The sequence below is a fragment of the Arvicola amphibius genome, chromosome 12 (genome assembly GCF_903992535.2).
Source record: "Arvicola amphibius chromosome 12, mArvAmp1.2, whole genome shotgun sequence".
NCBI lineage: Eukaryota > Metazoa > Chordata > Mammalia > Rodentia > Cricetidae > Arvicola > Arvicola amphibius.
In genome coordinates this window covers 18,844,410-18,858,495 of record NC_052058.2, presented here as the reverse complement: position 1 = coordinate 18,858,495, position 14,086 = coordinate 18,844,410, and the positions used below count along the sequence as shown (strand labels likewise).

General features: G+C 39.1%; 1 protein-coding gene across 1 annotated transcript in view; it reads left to right on the top strand.

Annotated features, from left to right (window-relative positions):
• The window catches only part of Wdr64 (WD repeat domain 64), a 100,181-nt gene that overhangs the window by 63,850 nt on the left and 22,245 nt on the right, over nucleotides 1-14,086 (top strand). Inside the window, exons 16-19 of the mRNA XM_038349514.1 lie at nucleotides 7,234-7,364; nucleotides 11,029-11,130; nucleotides 12,229-12,298; nucleotides 13,158-13,194. Of these exons, the coding sequence (XP_038205442.1) occupies nucleotides 7,234-7,364; nucleotides 11,029-11,130; nucleotides 12,229-12,298; nucleotides 13,158-13,194 (340 nt within the window). The remainder of the gene's footprint in view (nucleotides 1-7,233; nucleotides 7,365-11,028; nucleotides 11,131-12,228; nucleotides 12,299-13,157; nucleotides 13,195-14,086) is intronic.

The window sequence follows — 14,086 nt, the reverse complement described above, 5'->3', positions numbered from 1 at the left end:
ATACACCAAACAGCTTTTAAAGTGTAAACTTCTTTTTCCTCCCTAAGAATCTGGACATTGTCCTATCTTACTCTGGAGTCTGCCTGCTATACCATCCTGGTGCCTTGTGAGATCCCCACACTTCTGTAATTGGGGAGTTAGATATGGTGAATTGCACACAACTTTAGCTCTTTTCCTTTTTTCAGCCATGTTGTTTTATAAATTCTATTTTTAAACAATTTCACAGAGAACGTTAGGGTTCACACCTGTATCACAGCACTCAAGAATCAAAGCCTGAGGACTGTCAGGAGCTGCAGGCCAAACTAGGGTTCAGTGAGACACTTTAAAAATTTGAAAAGATAGTTAATATTTATACTTTATATAATTTAATAGGCTTTATAATGACTATTTTATTTAAGTACACCATATACTTGAACATATCCATTCCCCATTGCTCTCTCCTCTCCTTTCTATTGGTTTCTTCCTGTTCATATCTTTTACTTCCATGATATATGTGTACATATATTAAATATACATATTTTATGTATACATATGTGTATACAGTATACAGATTTTTAGACATTTTCAACTAACTAAATAATAGTCTTTTCAATGGATATACCTAGGAAAGATTTATCAGAGAATAAAGTGCTTATTGATTCTGATATTCCCAATTCAAAGTTTAGAGTAAATAGGTCGCTGCTTTTGTTTTACTTGATAACTCTTTTTATGACAGAAAATCTTGCATGTTTTAGCTAATTGCTATTTAGTACATCTATGTGATAGCTAGGCTCTTTATCTTTTATTATGTTCTTGTATAATATAGTTACAGGAAACTAATAAAACCTTCAGCAAGATGGTTAATGACACAGTTATGATTTTCCTTCCTTTGTAGTGTTCTTTGGGCTCAGGGCGCATATGACTTGGGATGTAACACAAACCAAGGGTTGGGGAAGGACTCGAGACAGTTCCTTATGCTGTCAAGTCTGTACCTGTTGCATTTTTCATTTATTGTCTCTCTCTCTCTCTCTCTCTCTCTCTCTCTCTCTATATATATATATATATATATATATATATATATATATATGTGTGTGTGTGTGTGTGTGTGTATGTATATGTATATGTAAATGTATATGTATATGTATATGTAATTTTAATAGACAATTTAAATATTAGATACACACACACACATATATGGAGGGAACCTGTACAGGTTTAGAGACCAATTTTCAGTAGTCAATTCTTTCCTTCCACCATGTAAATCCCAGCAATTAAACTCAGGTCATTGAGCAGCTAAGGGATCTTGCTGGCCCTGATTCATTGTTTTTTTTTTAAATTATTTTTTGTATTATGCAAAACATTCAACGGTTACAAAATAAAATCCATGGAATCATTCCTATTCTGAGACACAAAACAAAGTCTACCTTATATTTTCCCTTTCCCTACCTCTTTGTTCTCTTATAAACATGAACGGTTAAATTTTTGTTTGTAAGTTCCAGGTTTATGTCTGTGGTGTTATTTCTTAAGACTGTAATAAAATAGCCATACTTAGTTCTCTCCCATTCCTCCGTAAGGGAAAGAATAGAATAGTATACTCCTCATTTATCTCATTTAATAATATATCCTGAAAATAATTATAAGCTTTCTACAGAATACTTTTCCCTTTCTAAAATTGATTCTCTCTCTCTTTCTCTCTCTCTCTCTCTCTCTCTCTCTCTCTCTCTCTCTCTCACACACACACACACACACACACACACACTATGAAATATATCACCTCAACCAGTTTTCAGTGTGCATTTAGAGGCCTTAAGTGTGTTTAAATCATTGTGCAGCCATCTGCCATCTCCAGACATTTTTATACCAAAAAAACAAAGAATTGGTTCTCTGAAAAGATAGATACACAAACCCCTTAACCAGATTATCCAAAAGGAAGTGAGAGAATGACTTAAATTAGTAAAACCATATCTGAAAGGGGATGTTCTAACAAATCCCCACAAAACACAGAGGTTCATTAGGAAATGTTTTTGAAACATATTTTCAAAAAAACCTGAAGTTAGCTTTTTAAAAGATGAGTAAATATTAGATGCATGACCTACCAAAATTAAGTCAAGATGACCCGAACAGATCCATAACTGGCAATGAGATTAAAGCCGTAATTAAAAGGTTTACCCACAAAGAGCAGCCTAGGACTAGATGGATTTCCTGATGAATTCTATTAAACCTTTAAAAACAAGCTAACATCAATACTCCACAAAATCCTTCCACAAAACGGATAGGGAAGGAACAAGTCAGAACTTACTCTATGAAGCCAACATCAAATCAATAAATAGAAAACAGTTGGCCAATTCCTGATAAACACAGTTGTAAAGATTCTTGCAAATCATATAGAACAGGTGGAGATGGTTATACCACATGACCATGCTGACTTCACAGCAGAGATGCAAGGCTGATTCAATACACAAGTTAGTGCATACATGTAAAACAACACCCAAACACACTTAGGATGAAAACAACATGATTCACATCAATAGACCCAGAAAAGGCCTTTAAAAAGTCCAACAATCACTTCATGATAAAAGCCCTGAAAAAACTAGCAATAGAAGTACTATATTTCATAATGAACGCTATGCTAATTGGAGAAAGCCTGAAAACATTTCCTCCAAAGTCAGGAATGAAGCAGAATGTGCCCACTCTCATGGAAATGTTGTTTTAGAAAGTCCTTGAAGTCTTAGAGTGCTGTGGAAATCTCTCTGGAATAAAGCAATCTACAGCAATGAGAGTAGAAGAGAGATTTCGCTGGTGGAGCAAAGCCCACATAGCTCCTGGAAGGCGTGGATCCAGGTCCAGTTGGTGTTCTCGTTTTATACTCTAAAACAGTAATGTAGGGGAGGCAACAAAGCAAGGTTTTAAAGAAGCTATGTGACAATCAGCAGATTCTTAAGGACAACAGCCCATAGTTTCAACTGTTTCTCCAGGTCATTCTGCTCCAGGGAGCACGTAAAATCATACAGTGGCGTGCAGGCAGACGTGGTGCTAGAGAAGGAGCTGCGAGTCCTACCTCTTGATACGCAGGCAATAGAAAGTGGTATGAGATACTGGGTGTGGCTGAGCATATATGAGACCTCAAGGCCTGCCTCCACAGTGACACACTTCCACCAATGAGACCACACCTACTCCAACAAGGTCACACCTCTAATAATAGTGCCACTCCCTTTGGGGGTTGTTTTCTTTCAAACCACCACAGACTCCAAACAGCTGAAACAATGCTAAGCAGAAAGAGCTATGCTGGAAACAGCCAAGACTTGATCTCAAACTATACTACAAAGCCATAGTAACAAGAAGGGAATGGGACTGGCATAAAACGTGTAGACCAATAGAAGGACCTAGAGATCTATGCAGCTACATGCACCCATGGTTTTATACAAAGGTGCCAAAAACACGTATTGGGAAAAAAAAAACCAACCTGTTCACCAAATTGTGCTAGGAAACTAATAGCTGCAAGCAGAAGAAGGAAATTAGATCTATATCTCTCACCTTGCAAAAAATCAGGTGAAATATGGATCAAAGTTTAAATATAAGATAAAAAAATATGAGACTGGTAGAGAAAACATGAATCCTGTAAAGTTTCCCTAGATATTAACTAACTCTCCTACATAATATAATTTCGCATTTTCACTGCTACATGAAAGAATACATATTCCTCACAGTCATACCAAGCATTAAAAAAATTTAATCTATATCAATAAACACTCAACTTGGTATATTTTAGTGGCAGTTTTTGTACACTGTGAGTGAGCTTCCTTTCCTGTTCATTCATGAAATTTCTGTTGTCTGTAATAGACCTTCTTTTGGGCTCCAAATAGCTCCCAAATCATGACATGGAGACTTATTAGTTATGAATGCTCAGCCTTATATGTTTGTCTCACCAGCTGTTATAACTTAATTTAACCTGTTTCTCTTTTACATTTTACAATTTTACATTTACATTTTAAAATGTAAAATTTACATTTTACAGCTTGGGGCCTTTTTACCTTTCTTTCATTCTGTATGTCCTATTTTCCTGTTTCTCATATCTGGCTGGCTTGCAACTGCCTGTCTGTCTGGCTCCAGGAATTTCCCTCTACCTCCCTCCCTCCCTCCCTTTCTCTCTCTCTCTCTCTCTCTCTCTCTCTCTCTCTCTCTCTCCTTTTTCTTCCTTCTTCCTTCTCCTTCTTCTTCTTTCCTAGATTCCTCCTCCTACTTATTCTCTCTGCCTGCCAGCCCTGACTGGCTATTACCTAGCTATTGGCTGTTTAGGTTTTAATGAGACCTCTGTTCATTCGTGGGAGTATTTGTTATATCCTCTCTTCATTCATGGGGTATTTGTTATATCCTCTCTTCATTCATGGGGCATTTGTTATAATCTCTGTTCATTCATGGGGTATTTGTTATATCCTCTCTTCATTCATGGGGTATTTGTTATATCCTCTCTTCATTCATAGGGTATTTGTTATATCCTCTCTTCATTCATGGAGCATTTGTTATAATCTCTGTTCATTCATGGAGCATTTGTTATAATCTCTGTTCATTCATGGGGTATTTGTTATTTCCCCTCTCATTTGTGGAGCATTCATGAAACACCTGTTATAGTCTCTGTTCATTCATAGAATGTTGGTTATATCCTCTGATCATTCATGGAACATTTGTTTTATCCTCTGTTCATGTATGGAGCATTTGTTATATCCTATCTAATTTTTGATACAACTTGTCTTTTCCTTCTTACATTGAATTTTCCCATATATTAGGAACATGTATGTATTAATCATATTAGAAGGATTCACTTTTTCTGCCAAATTAGTATACTATTATAGACCTTTTTGGTCATTTTTGGTTTGGTGCATGCGCGCATGTGTGCATGTGTGTGTGTGGTTTTGTTTTGTTTTTTTTTTTCTGTTTGTTTTGAGTGAGTGTTTCACTGTGCATCTCAGACTGGTCTTGAATTCCTCAGTCTTCCTAGAGCTCAGATTACAGGCATAGTCCACGCTGCCCATCTTTCTCATACACTTTTAACTAGATTTTTCAAAATCAGTTCATCAAACTGCATCTTTTATTTTCTTAGGTTTGGGTCTTTGCCTCTCACCTTGCTCGGGAAGAATCATTTGGTTAATCATGAATGTGCAAGGCACCATTTGATTAATCATGAATGTATCTGTTACCATTACACTGTATTTTAAAATACAAACAAGAAACAGACATTGTTGGACTTTTTTTCAGGATGTTGTCTGTATTCCAAAATTGCAAACAGACTGAAAGGAGGAGGCACCCTTATTTCCCATAACATAGGAAAATGGAGATGCATCCTGGTTGATCAGTAGCTAGCAAGTGGACATACCTCTTGTCCTGGTCTATTGATAGCTAACAAGTGGAGATCTCTCCTGTCCTGGTCAATAGCTAACAAGCGGAGATCTCTCCCATCCTGGTCAGTTGGTAGCTAACATGTGGAGATCTCTCCTGTCCTGGTCAGTAGCTATCAAGTACAGATATCTCCTGTCCTGGTTGGTTACTAACAAGTGGAGATCTCTCTCATCCTGGCCAGTTGGTAGCTAACAAGGGGTTTCAGCCTCTGTGTGGTGGTTTATAATCCTGGAAATTGGGCTGAGGCAGCAGGGTCAGGAGTTTGAGACAAGCCTGGTGTTCTCTTCACCAATATTTTATTATAAAATATTTGAAAAACTAAAGAGTGACTGGTTCCCCTTAAATGTAACTACTGTTTTGCAATGTTTACTTTATTATGGATCTCCTTATGTGTCCATCCTCTACCCACCCTCCAGTTCATATTACTTAAATATATTTCTGAAGAAGGGAAAGGTGTAGATTCTGCCTTGAATGTTTCAGGATATGCATTGGTAACTAAAGTCCCCTTCTGTCTTACAGACTTGTTTTTAATGGAATTATCAAGGATTAGGAAGGAAAATTTGCAAGCTATAATTATAGTAATCAATGAACTTGACAAGAATCTTGCACAACCCCAATTTCTGTCAATACATAGACTGTCACCATCACCCCAGGCACCTGTCATATGAACACCTACCTGATTCTTTCCAGGATAAATCTACTTTCCACATGCTACAACAGTGGCTCCCATTATGTGTGTGTGTTGTTGCCCTCATATGGCTAGTTTTTGACATATGACCGTATCATGATACATGTTAGCCCCATATCCCTTTGCTACCACAGAATTGTCTCAGGATGTTTGTGTGTAACCACTAAAGCATGCATAACTGCTAGAGTGCAGAGACCATTCAAAATATCTTATAAGTATCTGTAGATATTGAAATACAAACTTGATAGACAATCTCTTCAGAAAGTTACTTCTTGACATGTTTGCAGGCACATATATCTGAGGATGAATAGCCAGGATCTTTGGTTGAGGCTGAGGATAGGGAAATAAGGAATATATCAATTTGTATGTTTGTTTGTTTTGTCATTGGAACCAGTTTTGGATATATGAATATGCTGTATGAAACATTGCTTATAGCCAATAATAGCAGAAAGATGAGTGCACAGTGAGTTGGAACCAAGTCACTTGTTAAGCAATTGCACAGGTGACAAAGACTTGAAAAGTGATCACTTTAGATGATAAATTAGTTAAACAGAAGTGGGGCTTGAGTTATGACTAAATGGATAGTCTTTTTGCATCCCCGCCATGGCATTTTGAGATTGCTTGGTAATTTACACTTTATCTAGGTACTTTAAATTCTCATGCATATTTCAGACCACAGACACCATATTTAATTCTCTATTCCAAGAACCTAAGATGCTCAGAAAATAGCCAAGGCAAGACACCTGCAAAGAAGAACATAAGTAACTGGCAATACGTAGAAAAGACTTCCGCAAAGATGGGCTTGTCAAGTGAAAGACGGGCGTGTTAGTGGAAACAGCTAATGGGGATTGCTCTTTTTCCTCCAAGAAGACTGAAGGGAATAGAAAAAGAACTAGAAATACTTTAATGGTTGGTAAAGCAGAGTAAGGCTAAAGCAAAAGGGGCCAGAAGAGAAGGGAAGAATGTTTTTGTTGTTCCAATGAATTATCTCAGCTAACTTCTCTAATGCTAAAGGAAATGGGGGTAGTAAATTCATGCTCAATGACTTTGAACATACTACTACGGTGCTTTAAGTTGATTACAGTTGCAGTGTGCATATTTAACATTGGAATTAGGCTGACTTTGCATTCCCACCAGTCTATGTCTGTGCCCTTTTTTTTTTTTTTTTCCAGAATCCTGCCGTTGATGTTGAGGTCAACTGCATTGATTTGTTTCAAGTAGAGGGATACAATCTGATAGCTTGCGGAACCTTAAATGGCATGATTATCTTATGGAATTTTGTAACAGCTACTGTCAAAGAAATGTAAGTGTTGACTTTGCCCTAAATAATAGGAGTTTTACTGCATAAGAGTCTAAATAGCAAGTAATGCCTTCAGGGAAGGACTTTCCTGGAGGTTATGTTCCTAAGTACACTGTATTCCAAGAGTCTAAGTTCCATAATTACACAAAAACACCTTCAGCATTTGTATACCCCAAAGCTTTCTCCTTTGCATAAATATATGATCTTTCCATGTTTAAATTTATGACTTCAATAAATGCTTTTAATTTTTAAAATTTTATTTTATGTATATGGATGTTTTACCCAGGGCCAGAAGAGGACATTGAATCCTCTGAAATGGTTGTGAGTCATCCTGTCGGTACTAGCAATCAAACCTGTGTCTTCCAGAAGAGCAGTCAGTACTCTTAACCACGGAACAGTCTCTCTATCCCCAACAAATGTTTAAAATGTGTAATAACTTGACACACTAATAGCCACAAGCTTTAGTACACCATATCCAATCATCTACTAGCATTTTCCTTCTGATCATTTGCCATTCATGTCAAGCTTCACAATTCATGACCTGCCCCTCCATCAAGCTTCTCCTCCCTCTCTATTCCTAGTGCCCCAATGTTTACTCACTTATGAAAGACAAATGGTGACAGGCAATCTAGAGAGCTTTCCCTTCTCCTTCACATCGGCATATCCAGTTTATTACGTGGTGACTGTAGCAAGGGCCAATGTCACAAGTGCATCCTGGTTCTCAACCGGTTCTGTTGAGATGCTCTGGACCATGACTGGCGTGTTTACTCTCCCCAACTAACCACCTCTGAGTGTTCTTCACATTGGTTGAAAGGAACTAACATAATGTATCATCTGTATGGCTGAACTGTAATAGGCTGTCTCTAGTTGTGTACTTAAAAGGTGTGTACTGAGACCTTGCAGAAACAAAATGGTCAATAATTTTAATAAACCAAAATAAAATCAGGCTTAGCTTGGAGAAGAGGGGAGTAGAATGGAAAACAATGGGAAATGAAAAGGGAAAAGAAGAAAATGCATAAGAAATCTCCACCGCTGGTTAGAGGGCACTATCTTATCTACCACTTATGTACCTGAACCATACCCGTTTTCATGAAAGGTTGGCCCCATCGTAAGATTCAGTGCTTGTCCTTGTTTTTTTTCCTGTATTGTATACTTGTCATCTGATATGTATGTCAACACACACTGTACAGTTCCTCACATTCTTACGAACACTTCTCACACTGAAGGTGTCAGTTTGTGTCTGACTCACTCTTGAAAAGAAGGCAGATGAACAGCATCTGTGCTGATGCCACCATGAAAAGAGGGGGCCAGCTGTCCTGAGCTATTTCCAATTTCAAGGTGGCAGTCCTCCTTGCTTAAGAACCAGGCATTTTGCCAAGGGATACATGCAAAGCAAGTACTCAATAAAAGAAAGCAACTGTGGCATCATGTCCCTTTTCTATAGGCAGATGACTATTTTAAAACAGTAGTCAGCAGGGCGGTGGTGGTGCATGCCTTTAATCCCAGCACTTGGGAAGTAGAGGCAGGAGGATCTCTGTGAGTTCGAGGCCATTCTGGCCTATAAGAGCTAGTTCCAGGACAGGCTCCAAGACTACAGAGAAACCCTGTCTTGAAAAACAAACAGTAGGGTCCTGGTAGATAGTTCAGTAAGGAAAGGACTTGCATTGCTAGCACAAAGACCTGAGTTTGATCCCTGAACCTAAGGGGGTAAAAGCCAGGTGTCGGTCGTGACACATACTCATAACTCCAGCACTGGTGAAATAGGGGCAGGTAGATGCCTGGGGCTTGGTAGCTAGCAGCCATGGAGGCCTACTTGACAAGTTCTAGGCCAATGAAAGATACTGTTGCACCAACAGTGGCTCCTGTACCAGGGAAACAACACAGAGGTTGTTCTTTGGCCACTGGACATCTACATACACACATACACATAGAACATTTTTTTTAATTAACAATCACTGGAGTCTTTTGGAAAAGAAAGAAACAACTTATTTTGGAACTGTGTAAGGTAATATATTCCCAGCTTTACCAGTTACAAAAGTGAACATTATTCCTATATTTATGGTAGAGGCCATTTCCACTATATTATTTATTAATTAATTTTATATGGATCAGTGTTTTGTCTGTATGTATATCTGTGTGTCTAGTGCCTACAGAGGCTAGGAGCCAGTATCAGGGCCCCTAGAACTGGAGGTACAGACGGTTGTGAGCTGCCAGATGTGTGCTAGCAGATGAGCCCAGATCCATCATAAGAACAACCAGTGCTCTTAACCATTTAGCCATCCCTCCAACTAGCCATTTTTTAATATACCTCATTTTGTCTGACTCCTTCAACAAAGAGAAAGAGCCCTTCCCTTTTAAGAACACCATGATTTGGGGGTTCAAACTTAATAATGTTTCTTGCTAATTAAAAATGTCTTTCATGATTGATTGATGATCAAATATACATAAAAGTGTTGAGCTAAAAAAAAGTAATCAAATTCACAAGCTTCTATTTTGATCTTGGTCCCATCCACACAAGACTTCTGCACCATTGTGTTAATCTCCTTTTCTGCTATTGTAACAAATCTCTAAGACAATAAAGGCAAAAGTTTGTTTTGACTCATGGTTTCAGAGGTTCAAGTGACCAATTGACCCCATTGCTTTGGGCCTGTGAGATCAGATCAGATCAGAATAAGAATGAGTGATACAGCATCTCATAGTGAGAAAGTAAAAAAGAGAGGGTGCCTGATCTCTCAAGGAACTGCTTTCCGAAGGACTACACCCCATCCCTTTAAAGCTCAACACCTTCCAAGGGCACTGATCTAGGGAGCAAGCCTTTAAAATATGGGTCCTTGGAGGATGTCCCAGATCCAAGTTTTAGCAATCATTCATCACCTCAAATAGGCAGATGTAATTTTCCTTAAATCAAAGGGACATGTTGCCAAGAGATCAGTTTGCCCTAAGGGATGTAAAGTGGTAGTTAAGAGATACAGCATAGCGTGGAATGTGGGTAGTGGAAGACTATTGTTCTATTCCCAAGACACTATCTGGAAAGTCCCATTGGATCTGGGTCCCTGAAAAAAAAAATAAGAACGGCGGGAGCAGGGTAATCTCTGAATTATCTACTCTTGTCCACTCAGTTTTATGATCCTGTGGTTAGGTACCACATTGCACCAAAATCTACGCTTTCATATGATCAGAGTAGAATTCTGCTGTTCAAACTGTAGACGGTCCAAATGGTCTGTCTACTGTAGGCTGCAGCACTCTGACCTATAGATAGGAAATCTGTCCCGTTAATTGGATTAAAGACTTATAGCTCATCTGATAATCATGTGATTCTACAAAGCCTTAATAAAGAGGCAATTCTGGACTAAGCCCACTCCAAGGCTTTCACTTTCTGTGCAATGCTAACATTTTTTTTTTGTTTGTTTTTAGAGACAGGGTTTATCTGTGTAGCCCTGGCTGTCCTGGAACTAGCCCTATAGACCAGGTTGGCCTTGAACTCATAGAGATCCATTTGTCTCTGCCTCTGCCTCTCAAGAGCTGGGATTTAATGTGTGCTGCCACCACCACCACCCGGCACAAAATGCTAACATTCTAAGTCACTAGATCTGCATGGGATTTAGGACAGAGCGAGGCGATTTCACAGTTCCTGCCACTCACTAGGCAACGCCATGCCTGTTTTCAGATACCGGCCTGAGGACTGTTTCTCTACAGACCCTGAGTTGGATCCCAAACGATTCCGGATTAATGACATAATGTTCCTCTTCCGACCTCCTGACTGTGTAAGGTAACTCAGACCCTCGTGGTCCCGTAGTGCTATCTGGAACCCAGGTAGGTGACATGAGATGCCCATATCCCAGCATTAAGGAAGGGTCAGCTGAAGGAAAATGACCCCTTTGTTTCAACTTTCTTCACTGTCACAGTGTTTAGGGGTCTGACATGTTGGTGGGGTAGACCCTTACCATGTCAGCCTGACTGTGTGAACCCTTAGTACATGTGTCGCACTATGTAGACCCTTACCAGGTTAGCCTCACTGTGTAGACACTTACCATGTCGCCCTCCGATGTCCCTTTACAACAGAAGTAGAAATGGGAAATGCTCATTGGATCTGACTTTTAGCAAAACCTAACACAGTCACCACAGGTGTGCAGCAAATTTAGGTCCTGGAGGGAGCAAACTGAAAAGGCGTTGCAGATTTCATATGCTATCCAGTATAACTGGGGAATCTCAATCAAGGGCAGAGCATTGTTTGGTAAATTACTAATACGCTTCTTTTCTATTTTGTACTTTTATTTGCTTTAGGAGTCTGTCCTTATAAGCAACAATGTTAAATTTCTAGAGGGAAATTAAAGGTTTCTGTGCTATAGTTAGGGTTCACTTGTTGGTGAGTAGGGGTCTAGCACCTTCCCTATATGTTGCCTTAAAATTACATCAAAAGTCTTTGGAGACTATTATCAGGGCCTGTTCTTTGTACATAAGCTACTTTTCAGCCCATGGCCACAAAACTTAGAAGAGACAGGATCAAGCCAGAAGAAATGAAAGAAAACAAAAACAGAAACATAGCGCAGGAAGTTAGCCAGGTTTGTCTGCGCCTGCTGCCATCTACCCCGCACTTCAGTTTCTGACCCTCAGTGGCTCAATCTAGTGTTAAAAGTGAGGAAAGCCAGGCCTGGGGAGACATTGTTGAGGCCCCCAGCATTCTCCTGTAACACCACACCAGGGAGCATTTTTTTGTACTGGATGTAAGGTATGGCTGGCCTCATGCGTGAGTGGGATACTTCCAGGGATAAAAAGGAAATAACCCCCTGAAAGTGGAGCAGAGGGCACTCCAAGTTCTGTGGGTTTTCTGAACCTTCTATCCTGTGTCTTCTCCATCCCTGTGCAGGAGATCAAGTCAGGATTCCATCTGCTCATCCACCCAGTGTGACTCAAGCAAGGGGCCACAGAGCAGCAAGGTAAGCTCACGGCAGAGAAGCAGCATCTTCCTGTTAGAAGCAGCGGTTCAGAACCAGGGGCTCTTGGAGTGCATCGTGTGTACAGGCAAAATCTTTGTTTTCTCTAAAAATCAATGACTGCATTGATTTTCTTTACTTTTCAAGGTCTCCACATGCGTGGACAACTGATTCATGATCAATGATAAATAAGCGAATCAATAAGTTACACCTATTGTTTTTATGCTTGTAAAATAACCCAGTATTTTGAGCTTCTCTGCTCTCATATTTCACATTTGGTATAAGTAGATCACAGCCCATAATATAATGCAGTGGCCTCTGTCCTCTCAGTTCTAATTTTACATATTTTTGCAGAGTGCTTCTCTAATCAGAATTTATTAAGTCAAATTTTTCATGCAAAAGTTATTTTGAAAGTGCTAGTGTGTTAGAAAGAAAACAACACAGACAGATAGAAAAGTCAGGCAGAGCCATGCCTAAATCCGAGTTCTCTGTACACTGCCTGATTTCTAGTCTTGTCACTAAAGCTGAGCTTCTGCTCCCTTATGGGTAAGATTGGGGGAATAAAGACACCCGTGTGGTTGTCAGTAGAATTAGAGACAGTATGCACCACAAATTGGGCATGCGCCATGGGTTTAACCAGTCACAAGTGCAAGCCCCCAACCAGGAAACGCCGTTGTTTTATAGCTCCTCTATTTATGACTATGAAAATATCTGCAATACCTTATTTCAAAGAAATAATTGTAAAATGACTTCTAACATTAGTACTTCGGAATTTCAACTCAGCCCTGCAGAAGCTTCCCATCTAGTAGGTCTCATCCCCTTGCAATGTCACAGAAATGTTTTCTCTCTCTTCTCCATTCAGGGAAGCAAACAAAGTATCCATGACACAGAGGTCAAAGGTCAGTATCAGCTCTGCTTTGCTTTGTGGGACTGGGGATCATGCCTGGGACCTCACACAAGCTGGTCCAGCACTCTACCACGGAGCTACAGTCCAGACTAGCTCCTCTACAACAGCGACTTTGTGTGATAGAATATTCCTGATGTGCTCTCTGTGTAACTGAGTATTGAAGTGTTTGGGGTCTAGATAGTCTTAACACTGTGGTTCTCAACCTTCCTAACACTATAACCCTTTAATACGGTTCCTCATGCTGTGGTGACCCCAACCATAAAATTATTTCATTGCTACTTCATGACTGTAAATTTGCTACTGTTATGAATCGCAATGTAAATATCTGATAGGCAGGAAGGGTATCTGATGTATAACCCCAAAGGTTGGTCTAATGGGAAGAATATTAAAATGATGCCTTTTAAGGGGCTCAATGGGAGTGAGAGGGGATGAGAAGGAGTAATACAGAGTAAATATGACTAATACATATGCTACACATAGGTGAGATTTTCATAAGACCTGTTATTATCGATAGTTAGTATATGCTAATTTAAAAGGACAGCATGTCCAGAAACATTCTCAACATGAACAAAAACAAATGATGCCTTTTATGCTAACGCTAGGTTTTTAAAATCTAAAATATTACCGAACTTCTTAGTGTCCAATGCATTTTGCTAAAATTTATGCTAGTTTTATAAAATATTCTAGAGGTTTCAAAACCTTTTATAAGATTTAGCCACCACATGCAGAATTTTCTAGAGTTCTTTTACATTAGGCACCCAAATAAGTCTTTTATATTTTTCCAGTCATCCAGGATTCCATTATTACAATTGCTTTTCTATTTTCTTCTCTGTGAATTCTCTTAAATTGAAAAAAAGAGAAAGTCCCATATTTCTCTTTTTCCA